Below are 27,175 nucleotides of genomic sequence, written 5' to 3' on the forward strand. Positions count from 1 at the left end.
TGTGTGAAAATAATAAAGAAGAAGAAGCTTTATTTTGGACGTGACAGAAAACACAACAGTCTGCACATATTTCTGTGTTTTATTTGAAATGATAAATCTTTAGATAAAAGCATAATGCTTCATTCTGAGCTCTCAAAATGAAGAGTGTGCTTCCTGAAGCAAAGCAAAACCAAGTACAGAACTGCATAGGTAACTTTTTTAAAATATTCTCAACGTATTTTAAGGGACCCAAATGCAAAGCTCAGCGGTCCGCTTCTTTTATATATATATATATTTATCTTTGGTGCCAACTCAAAAGATAGCATAAAAACTTGAGTCTAAGGTGCAACAGGACGTGTTACAGGACCGAGTGGAGCACTGAGAACACTCTGCAGTGGTAACTATTTACAAACACTGCCCTCCTCTGGTTAAGACGGGGAATCTAAATTCTCACTGCTGTTTAGTTCACAGTGAGTATCACACAATAACGCCATAGCAATATATATTATTGTATTCTTTTTAAATCCCCACACAGAGGATTAACCGCAATGACAAAAGACCCTCAGAGTAAAAGAAACTCTTCTTTCAGTGCTGTGAGTGTCTGCAGTGCAAAGCAGGAAGGGACTGTATGAAAATTAGCGGACACGGAGCAAGGCTTTACTTTAAAAGCAAAGTTTAAGACACTCATCTACACATTTGATGTTATATGTACCTGAAATCGTCAGAGATGGTTATAATGTGGAAATTGAAGTAAGTTGCACTGAAATGTGACCTGTTATTGCGCATGATCTGTAGTTGCGTGAACTTGTTTGAACTATCTGCTGCTGTTTTGAAAAACAGATGTTACTGTCTTTTATTGGGATAAATAAAGGATGTCATTTAAAAATGTATATAGATCTATTAGATTAGTTAGAATGATTTCTCCATCAACCTTTTTTTTCCTTTTTTCTTTTTTTAATTAATTTTTAAAAATGAATCTGTGATCTGTGCAGGACTCCGCCTTTCAGGATGACCTCCTGAATCGTGGCACATTCGTCTATTTGCAAACAAGCTTTTTTAACCCCCCGTCTCAGTGCTGGAATCCCAAACATTCTGTTTCCATCTGTTCTGTTTCTCTTTCACCTCAGAGTCATCCTCACTACAGACTCCTCTCACCTGAAACCCAAAGGTGACCTGGTCTTTCTGTTTTCCCCCCCCCCCACAGTCTGGACCCGTCTGATATGTCCAACAATTGTTAAATCGGTTCTATTTGATGATCTCTTATTATTTTTTAAACTCATTTTTTAAATTCATCATTAGTATTTGTTATTAATTTTGATTTGTGGGTTTTTTATTCTTTTTATATTTTTCCTGTCGCTGTTTTATTCGCTACCTTTTGATTTCTCACCTGATCACCTGCACTTCCTGCTCAGTACTGCCTCTAACGCATCCATTTTTATACACAGAATAACTGAAAAGCACTTTGGGGCTGCCCATAAAGAACTGGGCTGTTCATTTGGTCTTCCTTTGGGTCAACTTCTGTTTTTTTCAAGTGTGCTGCACGGTCAAAGGTTACCTGATGGGACTGGATGTCCATCTACTAACCATCCAGTGTTAACGAATATCGGCTGGTTAATAGACGTAGGTTTAGCTCTCAGATGGCCCTCCTAAAAATCTGATTAGGCCACAGGTTAAACTAACTGGTACCTAATGTAGGAGAAACATTTGAAAGCCATCACAGTGATTCTTTCGTCCATCACGTGACTTTCAGTAGAAGTTTTCCTTCTCAGATTTTTTCTTTTGCACTTTGTAAACTCTATTTTAAAAGTGCTATTTAAATTACACTTTGATTGCATTTTTATTTCAGTCAGAATAATATCAGGCGGCTTCTTTGGTCAGTGTGTAAGGTTTTTTGAAAAAATTTTTGTAACAGATAAAATTTTCTCCCAGTGCAGAAACCTCACGGTGGAAGGATTAAAGACTAACACTGTCTTCTAAATTAAATGTTCACGTGGCGATGCACATATCAAAAGGGAAATGGCAAATTTCCCAAATTCTTCCATCAATTTTCCAATTCTGATCTATTTATTGATGTTTTTACACACGTTTTGCTCTGGAGTGGAACGATTCTGCGACACTGACAAATTTTATATGTCATTCCTACAAAAAAACAAATAAAAAACAAAACTTTGTAATTTTCATACAGCCCCTCACAGAAAATCTACCAAAACATGAAAATCCACTCTTAGGTGGTTCACAGCAGCTCTTAGTGCTGTGTCTCCATCCATCCAAGTCTACCTGTGCTCTCAGCTTCCTGTACCAGGTGCTAATCAGGGTTAAATGCTGTAGTTAAGCAGAGTCATTGTTATGATGTCTTTAATCCAGTGAAACCTAACTGAAACAAAGTGTTCAAAGACAGCTTTTCTTCATCTAAAATGATGACGCAGAAATATGTTTTACATATTAAATACTTATCCTCTGTGAAGTAATGACTGTAAGTCTTTCTGACACTATAAAAATGGTCACCACAAAAGCCTGATGGTTAATGATCGTCCTGTCAAAGATGAGATCTGATGGGAGCTCATCAGCTAAACTTCAGATTAAGCACGATGGTGACGGGTGGTAACGTGCCCACCGTCGCGGCACAAATGTTATTTCTGTTACCGCAAACCGGTGTCAGCTCGGGCCCAACGGTGACCGAGTTACTGCGTGATGGTCGCGATGCTGCGGGATCTCTTCATGATGAGACGCACCTCCACGTCGGGGAGGCTGTCCTGTTTAGTTTGGGCGCACCCCTCGTCCGCCGCGGCCATGTGCAGGTCGAAGCGCAGCGACACGGACTTCTTCCTCAGCTTGGGATTCCCCCTGAAGAAGGAGCCCTCCCACTGCTTTATCACCTTATCAATCTTCTCTGTCCTGGTGAGAGACGTTGGAGATGTTGGTAATAAACGGTGAATATGCAAACTGTAAACAGATTCTGTGAAAAACGTTATCGGGCTCTTTACGTTTCTTTTGTTTGTGCAATGACTCATCTTCTCTTTGAATTTGAAAATCTGCCTTTTCATCTAAGTGTCATTCATTCATTCTCATCCTTGCTGAGACAGATAGAGCCTGCAGGGGGCAGCGACGGAGAGCGCTGATGCTAAAATGTGCTGAGCTTGAATTGCCCTAGATGTGGCCTTTGATAAGACATGATGTGAAACATAAAGAAGATACGCCCTCACTCTGTATTTTAATCATGATATAACACATCATTTTGTATCCTCATCAAACTATTTTTGAAGGCTTTTGATATTCTGGGAGACAGTCAATCAGCTTTCCATTGATTTACAGTGACCCTTCCTTTTAAAGAGACAAGTAGACCCAAGCCGTGTCAGCAAACTGCTCTGAAACTGCACAGCAGAGCCTCTGGATCCTCTCATGCTAAGGGTTATTTGGGGTTTCCTTTAATTTGTCTGCACATTCATAATGATACAACTGTCTGGGAGGGAGGGAGAGAGAGAGAGACCTTGCCTCAGCCCACTACTGCACTTTAAAGTGTGTCACAGCTGAAACAGGGTCAACTAACAGAGTGGTAGAAAACTGAAACACAGAGGTTGCACATTTATGTGTGTTTGTTTTGGTTTGTTTTTGTGTCAGATGGTTTCCAAAGTGGGTTCGATAGTTTCAGTTTCATCTTTAATATTTTAACATGTCAGTTTTATTTAGTTTTGATGGTTTAAGCGTTTCTGTCGTTTTAGCTTATTAAAATATGGGTTTTACGTTCGGGGGTAGACTCAAACAATTCAGAATGCATATTAATGCAAAAGTAAAGGGAAATTATTTGACGTTGGTTTAAAATAATAACAGTTGATTCTGTTCTGGACATGTTGTTTCATCACACATCCAAGTGACTTTTCAGGCTCTGCTGGCTGCAGGTTTCCTTATAAACAGAACATCTGCATAATGACTGAAACCAGCAACACTGTGAGGTCAGTTTCATGATCATTAATATGTAAATTGCCATGACCACTGATCAATGGTCATATGCACCATTCACCATTCACAGCATTGTAAGATGGTGAAAGATGTACCCTTAGGCCTCCTCCTCGATTTCCATGTAAATGTGTTCCTTGACTCCCCAGTCAAACCAGCGTTCCTCCCACTGAAAACGCTACATCCAGATAAACAGATTTTTTTTGGGACCTCCTCACCTGGATGATTGAGCATGCATCAAGACAAGTTTTCACAGGACTGCTTCCAAGTAACAGCCCATTACTGCTAATCAAATCCACTTGATTTAATCATCAGCACCTCTACAAACACAGTTGTGAGTGATGCCGTAAAAGCAGAGGCTTTGACAGTTTGATGGTCTGGAGCAATGATGTGTGTGTTAACATAATGACAAAGGAAGCCCACAATGATCTCAGACAAGCAATCGTTGGTGCCCATCATTCTGGGAAAAGTTATCACACCATTTCCAAACAATGTGAAATCCTTTGCTCTACTTTCACAAGTGGAAAACATTAACGTTGTCTGTTTTCCCAGGAGTGGACGCCGCAGCGAATCCACACCGAGAAAACACAAAAGCTCCAGTTTAGACCCCACAGGCCTCAGTTAGCAACTTGAATGTTAAGGTTCATGAGAGTTCAATTAGAAATAGACAAAACAAGTATGACTTGTTTGGATGGGTTGCCAGGAGAAAGCCTGATCTCTTTTAAAATCTGTAGATGTTCCGGATAAAGTGAAAAACAAATTTAGTGATGAGGGCTCGTCTTGATAAACAAAACAAAAACCAAACAAAAGAAACCAGCACATATAAAAAAAATAATTCACTCCACCTAGATCCCAGATATGCCATGCCGATCATATGTTTTTAATTGCTTCAGCCTGCCCACGGTTGCACTAAAAGGCAGTGTGTAAGCAGGGTGAAAGACAGCAGGTGATAGTTGTCTGTAGATCTTTCACTGTGATTGATTGATTGACTGTTAATCTAAAAATGTCTTGGCAATTGTCTCCTAGTATACTAGTAATTTGAAGTCTGCAGTTACAGACGAAACACCAGTTTGCTCAGTAACTGCAGACAGACGCCTCACTCAGGGAGTAGCTCTGTGCACTGCTTTGAAGTTAAGAGCCGCACACTAGTGGATATTTCAGGCTCTGGTCACCTAGGTTACGCTAATGTATCAACAGCCCGTCATATATCAATCAGTCACTTTTCCTGATGTTGGTAGCTGTCGCCAGTAGTTATCTTACCCTTCATCACTTTCAGTCACTGAATGTCATTGACTTTCTCTGCCGTTGCCACATCACTGCGATCACTTCCTTTGCTCCTGACAACGCTGATTAGTTTAAACAGACAGTTTTATTTAGTTCTTGTTCATTTTTCCATTTTTTTTGTGGGAATGTCTTTCAGCTCTTCATCACACAATGTTTCGAACATTTAACCAGCATGAAACTGGAATGTGACACAACAGTCAGCTGCTGACATCAGCCTAATCTTATTTGCCAATCAAATATGCACACATAAGTCAGCAGGGTGCATTCTTACTTGTTATCTTTAGAGAGGGAAGAAGGGCGAGGTTTAGTCTAATTAAAAAATAACAAGGTCAAACTATGCAAGAGGCCCTCCCAGCAATAGCACAACAAAATAATAAACACGGGTCGTCCATCTTTGATGTGGGCAAGCGCGGTCACCTGCAAAATGTAGAAAATAGCAGGATCTTTGAAGCAAACAGCAGCGCACTCAGGAGAAAGTGTGAGGACATGACTGATAGTTGCTGGGCTGGCAGAGCAACTGCGTCTCTTTACATCTGCGGCTCTCTGAGGACATTATACAAGCATGTATGCGTGGCTGTGTCTCGGTCTGGTAATACCTGAAGCACGAACAAAGATTTCCACCCATGTCTCGTCCAACAATAACAGGTGTCACGCCCTGAAGCATGCATACCGGGCGAGTACCTCCACATCAAACACAGGCCATTAAAGGAGGAGAATTCCCATGCAACCCAGTGAGGAATTACTCATGGGAACTTGTGAGCTAAATGTTTTTGTTTCTCCTAACTCGTTCGATGTGTGAAGGTAATTCTTCTGTTCGCCTAGACGTCGCCGGGGAGTGGAGTATGATGACTGCATGCTTGTGAACTAATATAAAGACTCTAATTGAAATGTGTTAAAGCTTCAGGAGATTACATGAGTAAGATGTTTTTGCAATAGGGATTTATCTGTGTGATGTAATTAGGGGTTACTATTAGAAAATGCCTAGGTTTCAGACTGAAGCAGAAGCACTGACTGCAGGCCAAGTGGGAGCACAGCGATCAATACTTACTCAATGGTGCCGTGACCCTCCGCGCTTTCTTGCACCACATTGCCTTGAAGAATCTCCTGAGTCTTCACAGTGGAGATTGGCAAGTCCTTATCTAGTTCTGGCTCTGCGAGAAGTCGTTAAAGATAAACCATAATAAGAAATGACTGCAACAAGTAGGCGTGTCACTACTTTCCCATCAATAAAGAGGAATGCACCGAAATGATGAGACGTCAGCTTTTTGGCCAAAAAATAAGATTACCGATGCGACCCAAAGACATTTACATATCATTTGTTCCCATGGAAATTACCTGAACCTCTCCTTTGAAGCTGAACATAACACCGGGCTCATGTTACACACTATATTTGCCTGTTCTATATTTATACAGTAATCAAAATGTCCCGCAGCATATTTGCAGAGCTTTTTGTTATTTTTTCCCTGTACATTCAAGTCCATTGTTATCTCTTGTAGTATTCCCCGTCTGCCTGCCTGGTGTCCTGTGTTTAAGTCCTTTTAAGGGTTTTGGCTCAATAAAAAGAAAAATGGAGGAATGGCGGCTACATGGTGGCTATCTTTCTGTCAGTATGATGTGAGATGTCCCACTCAGTGCTGCACAGCTGATTTTTCTGATGAGGCCCATACACTGTATATAAAAGATGGACATAGCCACTGTGACGTTACCTGACGGTTTTGGTGTTAGCATTTAAGCTACTGTGTTGGTTTCTGGAGCCAGAAGTCACCATAATTAAAAAGAAATAGGTTGGAGTGCTAAATTGTAACGCTATCGAGCTCTGTTAGCTTCATCAATATATTTTGCAGACAAAACACTTATTCCCACATAGCAAAATTGGTATGGGCCGGATCTGGCCCACACAATATGCTTACACATTCTTTGCACATACCGCAAAGAATGACGGCCCTTTGGTGGCCCAGATCTGGTTTGCCAGAGGTGGCTCACACATGGGCCAGCACAAGGCCTAATGTGTCACATTGGCTCATTTAATTATGACACACTGTATGAGAGACACCTTAAATCAAAGAGGGACTGGTTTGCTCCGCACAGCGAGGTAAATGTGTGTCTTACCTGTGAGTATCACCAGGCTTCGCTGTCTGTACAGTATGCTTTTCTTCAGCCCATTTTCTGTTGGGAGGAGTGAAGGTATGTCAGGGAGGGGCTCTGACTTGGGTTCGTCGGGAGTAACGGCGAGGTCACTGAAGCCATTTTCAAGTCCATTCTCCTTTGGCTCCACGACTGAAGACCTCCATGGCCGCAGAACCATCGGCTGTGCATTACGACCCATGTATCTGCAGGCACATGAAGACGTAAAGATGTGTAATATATGTACGACTCGGACGGCGGGAGGGATCTGTGGCGGCACTATATCCCTTGAAGTCTGATTGTTTCCATGTTTGACACCAAGTTGTCATATCATGAGTTCACAGTTCTTTACTTTCGCTTCTCTGTAGAATGAAGGATACAGCACCTATGGTTGTAACCAGACTGCTGGTCGTTAGCTCTCCGCTCTGCGTTCATATCCACAGTAATGCAGAAGCCACGACTGCTAATACATGTTTATGCAGGCAGGAGGTCTGTCTCCAATTAAAGCCATTATAACTTCCTGAAGTTACTACTAATTTTCAAGTCGTTTGATACTTCCATACCACCCCAACTGCTTCTTAGTCATCTGCTTTCATCATGTCATTTTAATTCCCAGGAAATTCCCATCCTTTATGCTAATGTGAAACGAAAAGCAGATTAGCTGAAGTCTGTGGGAGGATAAACACAGAAAAGGCAAAAAAAAGTATCAATTTAAACAAGTTTGGCCAACTGGAAACACATGAACAGGTTTAAGAAAAAACAACTGAATGGAATTTTATTCACAACAAGGTGCTTTATACTGTAGAGAAACCCCACCAAACAATCCTCTAAGAGCAAACACGTGGCAAACATAAAACCAGGCCTCAAACCAGCACCTCTGTTAGGGCTGTCAAAAAGGAAATCCTCAGATGTTAATCCGTACTAAAAATTGCTTTTAGATGTTCCAAAAAAGTTGATTCTGTTCATCTGGACGTAGAGTTTTCAGTGGGAGAAACGTTTCGTCACTCATCCAAGTGACTTCTTCAGTCTCAGCCGACTGCAGGTTTCCCCAATCTTACAAATTGGAGGTTCATTTTCAACTATGCACACAATTTGGAAAACATGAAGCTCATGAAGTGTAACAGTAACATCACTCAAACCCCATTTCCCGGTCTCACTCAGATGTCATCGTTCTGCACACTTCGTTCACCTGCAGGAACACCGGACATCAAAGTGTAACATCCTGACTGCCAATTAGCCTCGCTCATGTTGCGCCTGTTTAAACTCCGCTGGAAGAACAATTCAGTGGGTGAAACGAGCACAAATGAAGAACGTAACGTCACACTTGGAAGGCGGATGATGAATATGAGAATCAAAAGAACTGGAAATTATAACAAGTCGTTTAAAAAATATACAGCCATTAAAACACGGTTTGATGTTTTTACCACACGAGCGTTTCTTTGATGTTCTATAAGACATAAGCATAGAACAGCAGTGTGTATTATTTTGGGGGGAGGATTCAGTTTGAGTAGAGAGAGCGTTGTTTTGAGGCCTTTGATGTGTGGAGTTTTGACAAAGCAGTCTGTATTCAGAGTTTGGAGAAACTGAGCCACAGTTTCTAGAAATTTGGGGACTATTATCAGCAGAACTACCTTTTTCTGACATTACTGTTGGTAACGTTGCGCTATCATTTTAAAAGTTTGCTTTGTGTTTTGCGTACTTGTGAAGGTTGGCAGATGTTAGCATGCTAACAGTGAGTTGGACAGACCATCCAAAGTGTGTGCTCAGGTTGTGAGAGCAGTTGGAGCCAAATGATGCAGCACAGTGCAATGTGCCCTACAACCTCACTGACACACGAGCATGACTTCTGTTGTTGTTATTTAACAATTCATCTGCGATATTAACACAGTGTGGTGCAAAAGATAATAGCGACGTATTCTCTGGACTGAACATGACCCTGAATGTTTAAAAGATGATCTAAAAGCATTGTGGCGCGACCTTTCAGAATCATCTTTTGTGCTTTTTATTCGGTAAGTACCCATTTCACAAACCTCAGCGGTTTTATGTGCTGAAGCTTCAGTGAGACTTGTTTTTAATGCATGCGGATGCTCTGCTCTCTCATTTTTTTTCTTGTTTTCTTGTGTTTTATCCCACTCAATGCCGCCCTTCTCAAATATGACTAAACAATAGAAATTTCATATGCGTCCTGCCCGTCCTTGCCTCACCGTCGTTAATCTAAAGAGATGAGACAAATCAAAGGCAGCACTCCACTCTGCCCGTAACCTATGTGGCATAAAGTCAAAGTGATGTCTCGTAGCTATAAAACGTCAGCAGTGCGGTTGATGCAGCAAATGTGTTGAAGCATCTCAGAAGAGTCTAGCATCCAAATGGAAGGAGATAATTAAAGGCCGCGTCAGGTGAGCTGAATATTCCCCTATAAAACAACTTGGCGCTTGCAGAAAAAGCCAGACAAAGACGCCTCTACTGTCTGGATTCTGTCAGCTCATGTAATTAAAGACACAGCTGGATTTTCAGGCTATGAATCGGAGAGTTTGTCATCTTCATTTCAGTTTAACAGAAATGTTTATGTGCCACTATGTTGTGTGGGCGGAGAGCAGGGCCTGAGTACGTCTCAACTTGCAATTATTGTGGATTTTGAATTTGTATTCAGGTAAATTCAACATAATCCAAAAGATAAAAGGTTAAGATTTGAAAGTGTCAACTCATAAAAGCTTGACAGCTCAAGTTAAAGAAAACAAACAAGAAGTAATTTTGTTTACTTTGTGCATTACTTCTGACAATGACGCTTCTAACTTGCTCACGGCACTAAAGCGCGTGCCAAGTTTGTCAGACTCTGCTGCTTGATGCGCGATCTTTTTCTTTTTCTCAAGGAAGACATTTCATTAAACTGTAAAGACAAGGAAGAACTCTAAAACCACAAAATTCCAGCTCAAACAACCCTCCTGTCTTCTTTTAAGATTCCTCGCCCTTTGTCTCGCGCTCACCTTCCCTCCTCGCGCTCCAGCAGACGGCGGTAAGTAGCAATCTCTCTCTCCAGCCTCATCTTAGTGTTGAGAAGCTGATTGTGGCGCTGACGCTGGGTGGCCAACCCGCTCCTCACCTGCTCGAGCTCGCTCTCCAGCCCAGCGATCACCTGGGAAAGATCCTGCAGCTGGCTGGAGTAGAGCCTCTGGGTGTGCTGGAGGGACGTTTCCAGGCCTTTCTCCTAGACGCCAGAGAATAAAGACCTGTTTGGATCATGACTTGATGGTCTTTGTTTTCTTAAAAAGGAATGCAGTGAATACAAAACGATATTAAATAAAACAATTTTACAAATTCACCTAAATATATCAAGACTTTTAAAACTTTAGTGTCAACAATGAAACGAAACGCTTTAGCGCTCAGAGCTCTCCAGATGGAGCGGTTAGACGACGGTAAACTCAGCGTTTTTAAATTTAAGGGGGATTCTGTGCAGCTTTTTAATTTATCATCAACCAGCAAAATTAAAGTCATGACTCTTTTCCCAGTCTTAATAATTAGGTGCTTCTAGAAAGCATTGTACATAGAAGAGGAAATGTTACGCTGCTCTGTGGGCATACGAAAGGTCACTTTGTTAACTAGTGTATCAAACTGACAAGGCTAAAAACCTAGTTAGGGCTGGATCAGGTGACTAGCAGTTTAATGCTTGTTTTATGCTGTTCTTGTCTTTCTATGCTCCTCTTTTCTCTCTTTGCCTCCTCACCTTCAAACTGTTCATAGCAGACTGCTCTTCCTCCCTAAGCCTCGTTCTATTGAAGGTTTCTTCCTGTTAAAAATGAGTTCTTCCTTCCCACCATTGCCAACCCACAGTTCACAGGGGTTTGTCTGATCTTTAGAGGGTTTTTTCTAATTCCGTGGGTTCATTCACATCCATAATGTAAAATTGCATTAAAGCAGCAGTTGGGATTTAAATAAACTGAACTGAAATTAAACTGAATGAGGTTTTTTTTTTATATTCATAACTTTTTCTTCTTTTTATTCCAGTTTTCATTCCTTAGATTTTCCATGAATTGCAGTTATGGAATCAGTTACACAATGTTTATGAAAGCAGCTCTGAAAATGAAGAAATAATAATAAAGTATCGTTGATTGAAAGATAGAAACCTTATGTATATCTTGGCACAGATGTATTAAAACTCCCTTTAGTTGCTAAATTGAACCATTACGGAAAAACAGTATTTTTTCTTGTTATTGTCGTCTTTTCACAGGCAGTCTGCCGTGTGGTGTTGAAGCAGTGTTAACAGTGTGAATCATAACTTCAGATATTTGTTTTTTCTTACCAAAGCATGTAGGGTCTCAATCTCCACTTGCAGCGAGTGCCACTGCTTCCTGGCCTCGGCTAGCTCGGCCCGTGCCTCCCTCAGGGCGGCGCCGCCGAGGCTCACCTGCGCCCACGCTGCCTCCTCCTGCACAACGAGAGGGGAGCCAGATGTTTAAAGAGGTGTGAATCCCAGCACCACCACCCTCTTCGCCAAACACTCACACACCTACCTATTTTTCCCTTATAGAACACACTCAAGTGGTTTCATATTTGTGTTAATGTAAAGTAGCTGATGAGATGCAATTGTTGGGTTTAATATCTGTACTATGTAAACGAAACAGAGGCCTGTTCACACAATGACACACACCTCATGAGTAAATACTTTTTCCCACTGGCACCGTCAGACAACACAGAGGCGAAGCAGTCACAGGTGGTGCCTTTGGTGATGTGTGTTTCAGTGCAAGGTAAACAGACAGCGTGTACACACAGCTGTCCACACACTGCACAGCTGTGAGGCGTTTCACACCCTTCGTCCTCGCCCCGTTAAAACGCAGCAGAGCGGTGAAGCTGTCTCAGCACTTATGACAATATTTTGACAGATAAAACAAAGTTACGCAAGATACTTCCTGTATAATTTGTTACTTCACTGACTCCATTTATCAGTTGCAACAAATTTAAAAAATGATCTTTAATCAAGGAGACATTCATTTAGGGCAATATTAGCTGAAATCAGCAGCTCATTGATGATAACACCGGCAAACAAGACCTGACCTGACAGTGGATTTAAAAGAGACTCCTTACATATGCTTGCATATACATAGATTTTTATTTGAAACTTGAGCATACACTTGAAACGAGCTATATATGACGCCTACATCATACACATATATCAACTATATCCAACAGAAGATAAGCACTAGAAGTAAATCCAAACAAAAACTCTTACATAAGAGGTTGTGTTGGTGTTGTGTTATATTACATAAGAACATATCAGTGAGTTATTAATGGGGCCGTTATATGTGGAGCATGTTGACGCTGAAATCTGTTCTTGGAGTTAAATTATTATGTGTATTATATCACTGGGTTAACATTATTGTTCTGGAACAGCTCATTCATGTGTGTGCTTTATATACTGTTGACATGTGTTTGGGTAAATATTTGCATTTGATCTGCTTTCGTATGCGGTACATTTTTTAAAATTCTACAGTTTTTTGTTCTTATTTCTGTTTTTGCTTTTCTTTTCATCCTGTTATGTTTTTAATTTGTGCATAATGCTGTTCGTTGCCTGGTCAGACTCACGCTTGCATACCGTGAAACATCAGTGCACCACATTCTCCTCACTTATACAGCACTATGGAAAGTCTTTTCATCTTCATTTCCAGTAGCAAGAAAACTGCAGAATATGACATCAAAGCTTGAATTGCATCTGCTGCGATTCCAATCCAGGCTTTTAAAAAATCTAAATATAAACTTTTGTTTGTTCAGAGACAACTCCAATTGGCGCCTTTAAGCTTAAAGAGCTTTACTGTCATTGAACGTGAGTGACAGAAGTCATGCATGGATGGAGGTTTGGATTCTTTAGTCTATTTTGCACTCAGACTTTGACGTTTCATAAGGTAAACATTGTAAATGTTCCCGGGGACAACGAGGCTGCTCTGTATAATCTTACACGGTATCCAGACAGCTCCTCCTAAAATTAAACCTACATATTATTATATTATCTTTCTGTCTTGTGGAGCTCTTTATACTTTGTTTCAGCAACCAGATTACTGTCTCTGAAATAACCTATTACTGCTGCGCTTTTTATGTCATTTTTGGCACTTTGAACACCATAAAGTGATTGTCCAGTGTGCAGAAGCAAATGCTGATGTCTACTCAGCTAAAATCTCCAGAACCAGGCAGTTCACAATGTAGACACAGGGCGCAAACTCTGGTGTGTGCACTTAAGATCTAAAACAGATAATTATTCGGCAGAGCTGCAGAAATTAGGATAGATTATTTGCCAAATACATATTTGGGAAATAATCTATCATAATAATAATCTAATCTATCACTTCCTTTTTTATTTTGATAAGTCATCTGTCCTTGCGCCTTGCATTCACTTTACTTCCCCTCGTCTCATCTTCCCCATTTGTTGTGCTTCCTACAGCTGTGTCCAATTCCCATTATCCCTCAGTGTGTGTACCACAAAGCCCAGTCAGTCCTTTGTCGGTGCATTTGTTATTCCTTCCTGTCCTGTTTCCTGGTTGGTTTGTTTTTTCCTCCTTCTGGATTTAGTTACCTTTTGGACTTTGTTTTCCTTGAACTGTCTACACGTACTCATTAAAGGTATTCTTTGAGTTTTCCACCTGCCCGTGTGTTAGTCTGACTTCTGGAGTCCACATCCACACATAACAGGACAACAAGAAGCAGTTGTCCATGTATTGATAAATCAGTTAAAGTATATTAACTGCTCACGACCCCCACAAAACAATTCATTTTAGCTACGCAAACGTTCCTTGCCTTAATTCCTACAGATTAGAGGAAAAGAAGAACTCCTCTGAAACAAGCCAAACGCAGTCTTTGAATCTAAAATCTTGATTTTTTATTGCCGTGTTGTCAGCTCTTGACTGCTGCATTGTGCTGCTGTTAGTGGGTCTGATGTAAACAGCAGAATTTAATAAAACCTGCCCTGATTTAGTGCCGTGGTCGCTCTCAGCCCTTGGCGAAGGCACTTTATTGTTGCTGTCAGACCAAAGTCATGGTGCTGTGGAATAATAAACAGCTTCTGGACTGTGTTTTTCCCAGAAAAGAGGCCAGCTGAGCTAAAATAAGAGTGGAAACGTCAAAACAAAACAAAGCTGCTATTACTAGACACAGGATGAGGATGCTTAGGTTGTATTTTGGGTTGTAAATATTTAATGAAGGTGAGGGATCATTCACACAGACCACCACTACTGTGTTTAGATGAAGAGAGAAAGGAGACAAACACACAATCTGCACACAAACAGGCCATATAGCAAGGAAGGAGAGGTTTCAAGCTTTTTACCCCAGTCAACAAATACCAGCGGGGCACATGCATCACCCTGCCTGTGGGACAGCCTGGAGTTGGTCCTGAGGGTGTGTCGGACCGGCACAGATCAGGACCGTTGTCCTCAGAAAAGACAAGTGAAGATTGTGTAAGAGTGGATGCGTACCTCGCTGAGGGCTCCTCTGTGTGTTCTGGATGCTGCTGCTGCTCCAGCTCCAGCATGAGGAGGCCCGACCAAGCCGGGGGCTGGATTTGAGATGGCGCCCAGGCCGAGGTGTCTCTCCTCCGCGCTGGGGAGTCTGCTCTGTTCGCACTGCGCTCTGATTCGGTCGAGGAGCTGGGTGAGCTCCATCCCTGTGCCATCCTCCTCCTCCCTTCCTCCTGCTGCTGCTGCTGCTGCTGCCGTGGCCGTCGCTAACAGAGCATCACAGGAGCTGGCCCGCTGCAGCTGCAGAGCCCGGGCTGCCTGCAAAACAGCCAACCAGGGGGAGGGAGAGAGAAAGGGAGCAGAGAGAGAGGGGAGGGTGAAGGATGGTAAAAAACACAGGCGAGACAAAAAGAGAGATGAGAGTTGGATTAAAATAAATTCTGAATGAAAAAGGTGAGTAAAATGCAAAGGAGAAAAAAGTGGGAACACATGTGGAGAGACAAGGAGAGGAAGAGTAAGCAGGGATCAATACCACATTTATGCATATGTGTGTGCACGAAAGGATCCTGAAAGTGAGGGAGGGGAGTATTAGTCAGCAGGAATGAGAAAATGAAGATAAGGAGGGAGGAAAGAAAAGATGGAGGAGGGACGGACGAGGTCACTGTGAAGTGTTTCTCACACAAGGAAAAAAAGTGCTCATGCACACCCCGTCATTACAGGACTATTATGTCGAGGTTGGAACAGATCACTTATAATTTACGTGTTATTATAACAAGTATTCCTATAATTAGAGATCTAAATAGGACTATTACACACATTTTATATATCATAACCACTTAAGGGTCATGTAGCGTTCACGAGAGGAGCACATCTGTGGAGGTCAGAGTGAAGGGACAAACAAAGACTGTGTGGAAATTGTTTTTCATCCTGTTTTTAATGTGAGAGATCGAGACAGCAGATGCAGTTAATAGACAGTCCCTTGAAAATGTGCCTCATCATGTACCTCTTTTCCACAGCCACTGACAATAAAGGCTTCAAAGGCCTTAAGTTTGTTCCATGCCGATGGCAGCTTTTTGGCACCACAATGTTTTTGCAGTGGAAACGTGTGAAAACTGGTTATAGACTTGTAGGGGCTGGTTTCTGCTCTCTTTTCCAGCCACTACAAGATGACAGTTTGAATCCAGCACCAACAAGAAAATGTCAACTCATTCCTCCAAACATGCAGGTACTGGAATTTCCTGCCTCTTCGCTTCTTCTTCCTCTACTCTGTCTCAGAATTACTGAGTTTTGCAGCCTCCAGGGACCCTGAATGTTCACGCTGAAGTTATAGGGGTGAGCTAGTTTCTACTTTGGAACACAGTTACTACTGTGCATGCAGATGGAAAAGCACGGGAGGACAGAAAAGAGAGCAAAGTTAAAAAGACAAATGAATGAGAAGGCAAGACAGAAGAACATTTAATGACCTCAAATTCCCGGTGCATCTCCTGGAGCTCTGTCATGGAGCGGTGAACCTCTGCATGCAGTATCATGCTGCTGTGATCTGCCGTCCTCTTGGTCTCCCTGAGCAGAGCCACCTCTTCCTCCAGACGCCTGGTGTTCCTCTCTTCGGTCTCGCACCTGCGAGGGGATATTGACACATATCGACCTAGTTTTATTATTTAAACAGTAAAATGCATGAACACACCAACCACCCGGCATCCATTCACATTGTTTTCTGGGGGAAAACTTGCATTTTTGAGGCCATTACAAAAATATGAATTCATCCTAATTTCAACCTTAACTAAATATGCCTGCTGAGCAATTTATGATTGATTAGAGGACCAGCTAACATCTAACTGGTGCAAAACCAGTCCAGGGTAGCATCTGCTTTAATCTGGTTCAGTTCAAACTGGAAGTTTAGCAGATCATGTGCAGCCAATGTTTAATAAAATGGAATAAGCTGATAAACACACCAGAATAAGATGAAAGACGCCACATGAATTAAAATTAATTAATAATAATTCAAGTTAAATTCCAGGTTTTTGTTTGATTAGTTGTGATTTTTAGATAATCTTCTAATTTAAAACATTTGAAAGGTACTTTATAGATGACAAAAAGTCAAAAGCTTTTGTGTTTTATTATAAATCACTGCTTGCAGCCTACCTGGAGTACCTTCAGGACTCACCACAGGATCACAGCTCACACTGTGGCAAGCATTTAAATTGAGGTTTGATCGCTACTGTGCATCAAATGTTTGACCTTTGTATTGAAATCTGTGTTGTAAGATTCAACCTTTGCTTTTCCAGTTAACTGCTTCAGAGAAGTGTAAACGGGTTAAAAATGTGTCATTTTTATTTCAACTTGTAAATCTGGTGAAAAACATCTTGATTAATCCTGGATTTGTGAGTGAAATGCTCATATGCACTGTTTGTGACATGCCAGGGTCCAAAGTGGCGCAGTGATAAACAATGCTCCCTCACAAGAGGATGGATCTGGGTTTGAATCTGCCAGTAGTCTGGCAATTTTGCAGCGGAGGTATGTTCAAAGTCATGTTTTATTTATCGCTCCGGCTCGAGACCGAGCTAATTTAGCAACTGAAATGACTGAGTAGGGCAATTTGAAAGTAAACTAAGAAAACACCCCAGAAATTCTTATCATTGGTCCAGACAACATGGAGGAAGATCGCAGAGAAGGTTGATGTGACAGGCTGAGACAGAGACAGATGATCCCTAAAGAGACCAGGCAGGAGGAGGAAGAAGAGGGCGACGATGACAACACGACAAGCACTTTTGAGAAACATGTAAATAAGGTCACCCGATCCCTGGTACTACCACCTGAGGGTCGGTATAATCCACACTGAGTTTTAGCACTCAGTTTTTCCTCTTGGACAGATTATTGTAAAGCTCTTTTACAAGCTATTAATCAAAAATCGATCAATAGACTTCAAATCACTCAAAATGCAGCAGTAAGACTTTTTTCAGGAACTAATGAAAGTGTCTAAAAATATTACACAGATTTTACTGACTCTACACTGGCTGTTCATTAGTTTTACAATTGTTTCCAAGATTTTGCTTCTTCTTACTCTTAAAGCTCTTTGTGGCCTTGTTCCAGAATACACTGGAACCCTGTGCCAACCAGCGCATGGCCCGAGATCCTCAGGCAGGAACCAGTTAACTGCTCCCACCTCACACTTAAAGACAAAAGTAAATTCAATTCAATTTAATTCAACTTTAATTTTATAGCGTGAAATCAAATCTATCGCCACAAGGTGCGTTTGTAAGGTAAGGACCCGATAATAATAAAGAGAAAACCCAAACAATCAGACGACCTCCTGTGGTGACATACTTGGCGACAGTGGGAAGGAAAAACTCCCCTTTAAAAGAAAGAAACCTGTTAAAACCTCTGCCACAATTCATTTCGTTCGACGGAAAGAAAACTGGACAAAAGATGAAAATCAACAGGGAGCTAGTTCCACAGAAGGGCCCTGTGGCCCCTCCCTGAGCCTGGTTCTGTTGGAGGTTTCTTCCTGTTAAAAGGGAGTTTTTCCTTCCCACTGTCGTCAAAGTGCTTGCTCATAGGGGGTCGTATGATTGTTGGATTTTTCTCTGGATGTATTATTGTAGGGGCTACCTTACAATATCAAGCGCCTTGAGGCGACTGTTGTTGTGGTTTGGTGCTGTATAAATAAAATTGAATTGAACTGAACTGAGAAAGGACCCAAGTGCAGGCACTGACAAATGACGTATTGCGAGTGAGCTTTAATTACAGTGGGGAAAACGAAACACAAACAAAAGCTGAACATGGCAGCAACTAAACTGAAACAAAACCTAAACTGGGTGGAACTAAAGTGATACAAAGGAACAAAAACCTGGGACTAGAAACTCGGGACATAAAACATAACAACCTGAGACATGGAACATGGAGCCTGGAGCACAGAGAAATGCAACAGGTAACGTACAGCGAGGAAGACACAGGGCTTAAATACACAGGCAGGACAATGAGAGGATGGTGAACAGGTGGGAACACAGCTGGGACAAATCAGACATAATGAGACAAAGGAAGCAAAGCAGAATACACTAACATAAGACAAGGACTATCAAAGTAAAACAGGAAGCATGAGACATTCGCAGAGACGCAGACTCAGAGATAAGGACTAGACACTGAGACATGACTGACATGATGCACCGTGGAACACAGGGAAGACACAGTGAGCGAAACTAGGAGATAGGACAACAAATATAGTATAAACACAAACCCAGCCATGAATAACAAATAATCGAGGAATATAACTTAATCAAACACAAAACACTGGGTCACAGACTCAGTGCCATGACAAACTGCAGTTGCTTCCTTCAAGCTTTAAAGACTGAGTCACATCCTATCTACAGCTTTCAACTCAAATCAATTTACTTTTATTTATATAGCGCTAAATCACAACAACAGTTGCCTCAAGGTGTTTTATATTTCAAGGTAAAGACCCTGCAATAATACAAAGAAAACAGAGAAAACCCCAAAATTCATGTGACCCCCTATGAGCAAGCGTTTTGGCAGCAGTGGGGAGGAAAAACTCCCTTTTAAGAAACCTCCAGCAGAACTACGCTAAGGGAGGGGAGGGGTGGGTCATCTGCTGCAACCAGTTTTAAGCCTCATCTTAAAAGTAGAGATAGTGTCTCTCTCCTGAATCCAAAGTCTTATACTGTTTTCTTTGCCTTGGACAGATATTCTAAAAATTATTCAAAAAGGGGTTTTAATATGAAATCTTTATGATTTCATGTTAATCTTTATGGATATGAGATCTTTATGCCATAATTCAGAGTTCTTCAGAGTTCACTATCACAGAGACAGTATGTGAGCTATAAACATCCTTCAAAGCATTAAGTTTGCCTGTCTGCTCTGTTATCAAACCACATACTTCAGGATATCTCTGAATCTTGCTCTAGGTCTTATAGCAATGGTTCACTGCACAACATCACAATGTAGTGGTTAAAAGTGGATAATTACAAATAAAATCAGACCACAAAACTTTCCATTACCCTAGCCACATCAAAGATCCAGTTCCTGGAATAAACTACAAAGAGCAGGAGAAAAATTCTCTGTAGGAAACATTTTCATTATTAAAAATATCAGAGCACATACAAACATATGGCTAACCCCACCCAGTCACTCGAAGGTCAAGTATTGACTAATGCAAACAGCAATTCTAAGAATAGCCAGTGAGTGTCTAACCAGGGGCTGGAGTCTCTGGTATCAGCTGGAAGTTTTTATTTCACCCCATGACTGTGAGTCATTGCACTGCAGAAATGATAACTAAAAGAGAAAAGGACATAAAAAGACCTTGGAGTCATCCTAGTGCATCATAAACAGACAGATGGTCAGGAAACTCGTCAGGTGGAGGTATAAAAGGAAGAGACAGGTATTTCAGCCGCTGTCCTTCAGGGGTTAACATCCGACAGCAGGCGGGAGGTGTGTGAGGGAGGTAGAGGTGGTGCTGATGGTATGGTGGTGGTGGTGGTGTGTGTGTGTGGGGGGGGTGTCTGTGTCACTCTGCATCAATACATAAGTGAAAGCGCCGACGCGGCACAAAGTCAGGCCTGGATTTGTATGCAGGTTGGCTCACAGGAGCGGGAACTGGCCTGAGTGCGATAAAAGGGGAGCTGGAAAAGCATTGCAGCAGGATGAAAACAGGAAGTCTTTTATTCTGAACTCAACAGCTTTGCCTCAAACACTGAAACATCTTTATTGGCTGGTGATGATTATCCCATATTAGCGCCTGTCATCTGGTAAAAACTACCAATGGTACACAAACAAAACCATGTCTTTTGCCCACTGTGGCCGATTACTTTGGACATAAAATAGATGCAATAGGTTTATGCAATATGAAATCATACCTAATGCTAATTAATAATCAGAAAATTGTATTGATTGAGGAAGAGGAGCACTGGAGCTTCCAGGAAAATTAAAGCCAAATACAGCTGACCTGGCCTGGATGGCAGCCGCTCTGGACTTCATGCTGTCAGACTCTAAAGCCAGCTGAGCATTCTCCATCAGTAGTTTACCGACCTGACAAAGCAAAAAACAAAAAAACAAATAAGATGTGATTAGATTTGGAGGTCAAGGCAAAATCTAACCGGTGATTCTATACATACAGTTTCCATGTTCTGATGGCATAATCAAAGCTACAGCTCTCTAAGAAACAAATCACGAGATCAAAGTCACAAAACTTGGAAAAAGTGGGAGAGCAAGTCGCGGCAGTGGTTAGCACCGCTGACTTTTAGCAAGAAGGTTCTGGGTTTGAATCTCGTGATCTCTGGACTCTTTTGTGTGGAGTCTGGTTATTTTCCGCATTATAAGGCGCACTTAAAATCCTAATTTTCTCAAAAATCAACAGTGCGCATTATAATCCGGTGTGCCTGATGTATGAATTCTGGTTGTGCTTACTGACCTTTTATGTGGTACACGGCGCTCAAAATCTGTCAACAATGTTTTAGTAGGACTTTTGTGAGCTATGAAGCCGCATTGCTTGATAGATTGTCAGAGCCTCACGGCTACTGTAGTCAGGAGCCTCGCGGAGTAATCTGGGTCCTAAACTCCTTCTACTTCTGTCCCAAGGTCAAACAAACATTGCGGCATCACTGGGAGTTAAAAACTGTCTAAATTCTTTCATCTTTAATAAAATGATCAGCGTTACTGCTTTACTGGATGTAACAATTAAGTTTAACATCCAGGCATCCATGAAAACAGAATTTATTAAATTTAACGGAGTCAGAAGTTAGCAGGAAGTTAGCTCGCTAGTTTCCACCTACAGCTCTTCTATCATTTTCAACATAAATGAAGACAGAAAACTAAACAGCAGTGACTTTTTTAGGGTTGCTGAAGTTGGGCTAGCTGGTATGTAATGATGCGCTACGTGATCGCTAGCTACACAGCTATGTTAGCATAACAAACTGGAGGACGAACGCTAACCTTTTTCCACTCTGTAAAAGTTTACGTGAGGGTTCCCGTTGGTTACGAACAAATGCAGTTGCATGGCAGGATGCTGTAAACGGACCAAACTTCAGGCAGGAGAACAACTGAGATAATCCATCCACAATAAGAGGTTAGTCATTAATATACTGCAACAACATGGGAATAGAGCAGCTGCCAGAGAATTCAACATTAATGAATCAATGGTATGGAAGTACGGAGCCCTGCAAGGGACATGGGAGAGAAAAAAATTACGATGAACTTTTGCGAGATCTCGCAAAACTAACTCGGGATCTCGCAAAAGACAGACATCTCCGTAAATGTCAGAGCACTTTTGCAAATATGTGATGTCTGGAATTCAACTTTTGCGAGATCCCGAGTTACCGAGTTACCTTTGCGAGATCTCGCAAAAGTTCATCTTAATTTTTTTTTCTCCCATGTCCCTTGTGGGGCTCCGTATGGAAGTGGAGGAAGCAAGAAGAATGAGTTGAGTAAAATTTGACTCATCTGACTGTTTTGTTTCGCTTAATGCGCCTTATAATCCGGCCTGCCTGATGGTCCGGTATTCTCCTAAACCCTGTGTGGGCTTACAAGTACTCAGGCTTGGTAAACAGTCCAAAAACATGCATGTTAGGTTAAGAGGTGATTCTAAATTGGTCGTACATAAAGAAGCTAAATGCATAAAATAAAGTGCAATATGACTTTGTGTGAAAATGTAAATGTGGCTTGTAATCTAAAGCACTTTGAGTGGTCAGTGAGATTAAAAAGGAGCTATAAAAATGCCCATCCCATGCCATAGACGCCTCATGCTTGTAATCCATCCTACTTTGCATGCCAAAATCCCCATATTATCAGACGCACACAGACTCTGAAGAGATACTGTTATGAATTAGGCCTATTCAGAAGAAAACAAAGCATTTGTACATCAAAGGTGACGCAATTGACTCGATTCAGCTCACGCCCTTCCTCTTTGTATTTTTTTTTTAACATAAATTACATAATACCTCAAAATATAGCTTGTTGAATATAAACTTGATATATTTAATTTACAGGTAAAGCTAAAATCGATCCTTTGAGTGTTATTGCTCCTCATGTCACTTCTGCACTCAGAAAGCCAATCAGTGGTCCAGTTTGCACATCCTGTTTACATACTGTTCATGGGAGAGTTCATTTAGCATACACCTTCTGCAGGGTTTTATATCAAATCCCACAATTTTTTATAATTTCTAATATTATTTTAATACAGCAAAGTAAAGTATAAAACACTGGATCCTTGTATTATATCAAACACAAATAAAAATCTTAACACGCCCTCATTCTCCTTTGTTTTCTTATGAGTACAAAACTTTTGAAAGAAGACACACCCTTGCTGAAAGAAAGCCAAAGATAACATCGACTATTCCACCATTTTTTTTTTTACCATAAGCACCATTACAAGCTTCACTCATTGTATGGATAGAACATTACAATCCCAGCTTCAGACTCCCGGTGGGGATGTGAGTCAGGAGACTGACAACATCATGGAGTAATGTCTGCCCCGTCTCCTGTGATGTAACTAAATTGAGCACTTCTTAAGAAGATAAATAGAGAACTAATCCCTAACATTTATATGGAAGCACTCCCTGGATCCTCAGACAATGAAGTTGGCTGAGTTTGTCTGTAGTAGTCATGGGAACATGTGAACAACTAATTAGTGTCTGTCAGTGACACCTACTTATGCACGGTGTAAAGAAAGTGACAGTAAATCCAGGGAGCAGCTCAAAACCATCAGTTGAGTCATGGGAGATCACTGCTGTTAGTCGTCGACTCAGCGCTTCCGCATTCTTTCTGTGGCAGCGTAATGATACGGGCACAAGACATATCTTTCTATATCTGTGGCGAGCCCTCTCACAGTACGCAAAACATCTTCGATTAGTCTCGTTGATACCAAGGCTGTTACAATGATAACTAATGTTAAAGGTAAAAAACTTGGGCGTGTGGTTCGACATGGTGCTCTCTTTCAGGTCTCATGTAAGAGAGACAACAAAGACAGCCTTTTATCATTTAAGAAACATAATCAGACAAGTTTTGTCAAGCGACACTGCAGAGGTTCTTGTCCATGCATTTGTGTCTTCGCGTATTTATTATTGTAATGCTCTCCTTTCTGGGCTACCAAAGAAAAGTTTTAGAGGTTTACAGATGGTTCAAAATGCAGCTGCTCGCATTTTAACTAAAACTGGGAAATCTGAGCACATTACCCCTGTACTGAGATCTCTTCATTGGCTACCTTGACAGGTTCAAGCAGATTTTAAGGTCCTGCTGCTCACCTACAAGGCTTCAAATGCACCTTCATACCTCTCTGACCTTGAAGACCCACTTGTTCACCCTATCCTACATGTCAAAATTCCATGCCTTTTAGTTTTTAAATAATAATAATAATAATAATAATAAACTAAGTCTAAAGCATTTTACCTACCTGAAATGATTATTAGCTAAAAAAAAATGTTATGTATTATGTGAGTACAAGAAAATAATTATTAGAATATAATGTGTTAAATTGGCTTAGATGAGAGGGTCCAGCAATAGATCAGAGGAATAGGGAAGCATTTGTTTGTGTGTTTTAGTTTGGTTTAGCTGTAGGCTTGAGAGTGTGTGTAATTGTGTAGAGGGAAAGGAATTCATGGAGACTGGGGGTCTGCCTGTCATAAAAGGAGACAGGAAGCTGCAGTTGGCGGTTGCTGATGCTGATGCTTGTACCTTTAATAAAAACTCATAATTGTTATAACTTAGAAGCAGGTTTGCAAGAGACTCTCCACATGCTTATCTGTAAATGTAAGACAACAAGAGGCCAATGGCCCAGTGGATGCAGAGTCGGGGTCTCAGTGTTTGTAATATGTTAACTCTGTTTTGTATGTTGTGTAGAGGAATTTGGTGTAGCTTGGGTGAGGAGATTACTTTTATGACCGGCAGGAAGTCACGTACACAGAGACACACACACAGTGCTTTGACTGTTATGACGCAACCACACCTACATGCACATTCACTCACGTGCACTCACACATACACACAGGTGCGCACACACACTCACTCACGTGCACGTGCATACACACACAAACACAGAGTTTGCAGCACATCGTGGGGGTTTTATGATGGGGTCACTTCTATAAAGCTGACTGTAACAAACAAAGGAGTGGAAGATTTGCAGAGGGACACCGGCCTTGCGCGTCTCCCCTTCTCTTGCTTAACTGAAGATGAATGAAGATGAATAAAGGTTTTGTGAAAATGACTACTGAGTCCGGTGCCGTCTCTGGATGCCTCGAGGAATAAAAAATATATCATAACAGTTTAAAAACTAATAAACCAGAAGCTTTATATCTACATGACATACATGTCTTTAGTATTTGGCTTTTAGTATTGGACAATTGCAATGATTTGTTTTATTACATAATAAAGCAAAATCACATTCAGGAGGGGCCATAGGGGTCCAATCAATGTGGATTGGGCTCTTGTTGAGGACTGAAACTGGCTTTGGATAGGTGGAACGTCACCTGTCTGGTGGGGAAGGAGTGTGAGGTAGTTCTAGAGGCAGAGGGATACTGGGTATGGCTAAGTATAGTTAGACTCACCTCAGTGCACAACTTGGAACCAGTTAGTTGGAGCGGTTGGACTGACACTGAGAGGTGGCAGGCAGGGGTGGGTATATTTTTATCCCCTCGGTTCAGTGCCTGTAATTTGCAGTGCTTATAAGCTGAACAGCATCTCAATGTACCCAGTAGGGTCCCTGAGTGGAGTCCTGGAAGATGCCCCATCTGCCCTACTCAGGGACCCCTGTGCTCACGAGAGCAATGACATTGTGACCTGGAGGTATGTGACTGGGAGGAACACCACGCTCGCACATAAGGGTGCCCATAAGTGCACAGGGTACCAGGACACCCTAGGCCTCAGGTTGATGATTGGTTTTGTAATCATATCATCAGCTCAGCTGCTTGCTGAGGAGCACTGAAACTGAGAGGAGATCGAACCCCCGCCCTCCAAAAACATGTCGGCTGCAGCCCTGATGCACAACTTTCTCTATTTTGAAGTTAGCGTTACGCTTGTTCAAGTTTTTGTTCCATGCAAACGTCAATAACATTAAGCAACACTAGCTAACCTTGACTTGTGAGCTAGTAACCCCAAAATGCTGTCTCGAGTTGCTCCTGGAAGCCAGTTGACTATATTATATTATAACTACCGGTATATTATAACATTGGACTGAGTTTGGCAGATGAAATAAAAAGTAAAAATCTTGCTGTGTGTTTATGAGCTATTTGAAACTGTTAACTACATTCTATAATAACCAAATCATGTTTTATGTGTCAGTGAAATGAGTGCACACACACAGTGACAGCTAACTTTGAATATAGCAGTGCAACAGCAGCAGCCTTCCTTCTTTGGACATGCCTGTTCTCCAGTGACTTCATGTCATATGCCATGACACGATTAATCGATGAGCAGCATTGTCTAGTCGACTAGCTTTTCACATCTCTAGCCTTTAGTAACTCATCTGATTCCTGTGGTATTTGTGATAAATTAACTTGTAGTTGTCAAATTATTTTATCAGCCGTGAATGAACTGTTGCCACATTCATGCAGCGTAGCAAAGTTACATCTAGCTTTCGCATATTTAATTAAATATGATCAACAACAGATTAAATTTGCGGTCCTTGTATGTAGTCCTAACAGGAACTTCAGAAATAAAAGGCAGTTCATTTTACAAACTGTGTGATGGTCTTAAAAACAGGGTGCCATTAACCACCTATCCTGTCCTTTAACTAAACATGTGTTCGAGGCTGTTCACAGGATGCTGCATCCAGCTGTCATCGACACTACACTACACTAGACAATAGGCTGTGTTTTTACTGCACTCATTGTTTGATTATACACACCAACTCCTCTCCTGTGGCTGCAAGATGGCCTTGAGCTGATTATTATAAAGCCTGAGTAGAAATAATACTGCAGCACCACAATTATGTCAAACAGCTGTGAAATTTACATAACTCTTTATACCATCTGACCTGGGCACGGAGCTCCTTGACGGTCTGTTCCTGTTTGGACCAGTCCTGGGAACGCGCGGTGTTCCTGACCCCCCAGCTGGCTATCTGAGCCTCCAGCCGCTGGTTTTCTTCCTGCAGCCGGTTCACCTGCTCCAAGAAGCTCTTCAAGCGAGCATTCAGGCCCCACATTGTGTGACTGGAGTCCTGCAGCGAGTCCATGGACATCTGAGAGAGAGCGAATGTTTACAGTCACACGCAGTTGCTGAGCCTGTGAAATTTTCATACAGTCAAATGACGCGGCTGGTGGTGCCTGTGTTGGCCAAACCTTTCAGGCAGTACGTGACTGACAGGCGCGTGTTCACAAGAGCTTACAACTTTCTCTGCAGTGTGAAACCCACACGCTGCCAAAGGCGTTTACAAGGTAAATGTTTACCTAGTGATACTC

At 41.6% G+C, this 27,175-nt stretch overlaps 1 protein-coding gene across 5 annotated transcripts in view; it reads right to left on the reverse strand.

The window, feature by feature from the left end:
* Nucleotides 1-59: 59 nt before the first annotated feature.
* The window catches only part of krt222 (keratin 222), a 38,577-nt gene continuing 11,461 nt past the window's right edge, over nucleotides 60-27,175 (reverse strand). For 4 of the 5 annotated variants that reach the window (XM_040033498.1, XM_040033501.1, XM_040033499.1 and 1 more), the window contains 9 exons: nucleotides 26,752-26,955; nucleotides 20,734-20,816; nucleotides 16,241-16,394; nucleotides 14,796-15,095; nucleotides 11,639-11,764; nucleotides 10,326-10,546; nucleotides 7,327-7,547; nucleotides 6,266-6,368; nucleotides 60-2,874 (listed from right to left, as the gene is read on the reverse strand). In XM_040033498.1, the coding sequence (XP_039889432.1) occupies nucleotides 2,661-2,874; nucleotides 6,266-6,368; nucleotides 7,327-7,547; nucleotides 10,326-10,546; nucleotides 11,639-11,764; nucleotides 14,796-15,095; nucleotides 16,241-16,394; nucleotides 20,734-20,816; nucleotides 26,752-26,955 (1,626 nt within the window). In that variant the 3' untranslated portion in view covers nucleotides 60-2,660. Of the gene's footprint in view, nucleotides 2,875-6,265; nucleotides 6,369-7,326; nucleotides 7,548-10,325; nucleotides 10,547-11,638; nucleotides 11,765-14,795; nucleotides 15,096-16,240; nucleotides 16,395-20,733; nucleotides 20,817-26,751; nucleotides 26,956-27,163; nucleotides 27,171-27,175 lie in introns of all 5 variants that reach the window. The other variant, XM_040033502.1, reaches the window with a different exon arrangement.

Source organism: Simochromis diagramma, unplaced genomic scaffold (assembly GCF_900408965.1).
Source record: "Simochromis diagramma unplaced genomic scaffold, fSimDia1.1 OVJJ01000571.1, whole genome shotgun sequence".
Classification (NCBI taxonomy): Eukaryota; Metazoa; Chordata; class Actinopteri; order Cichliformes; family Cichlidae; genus Simochromis; species Simochromis diagramma.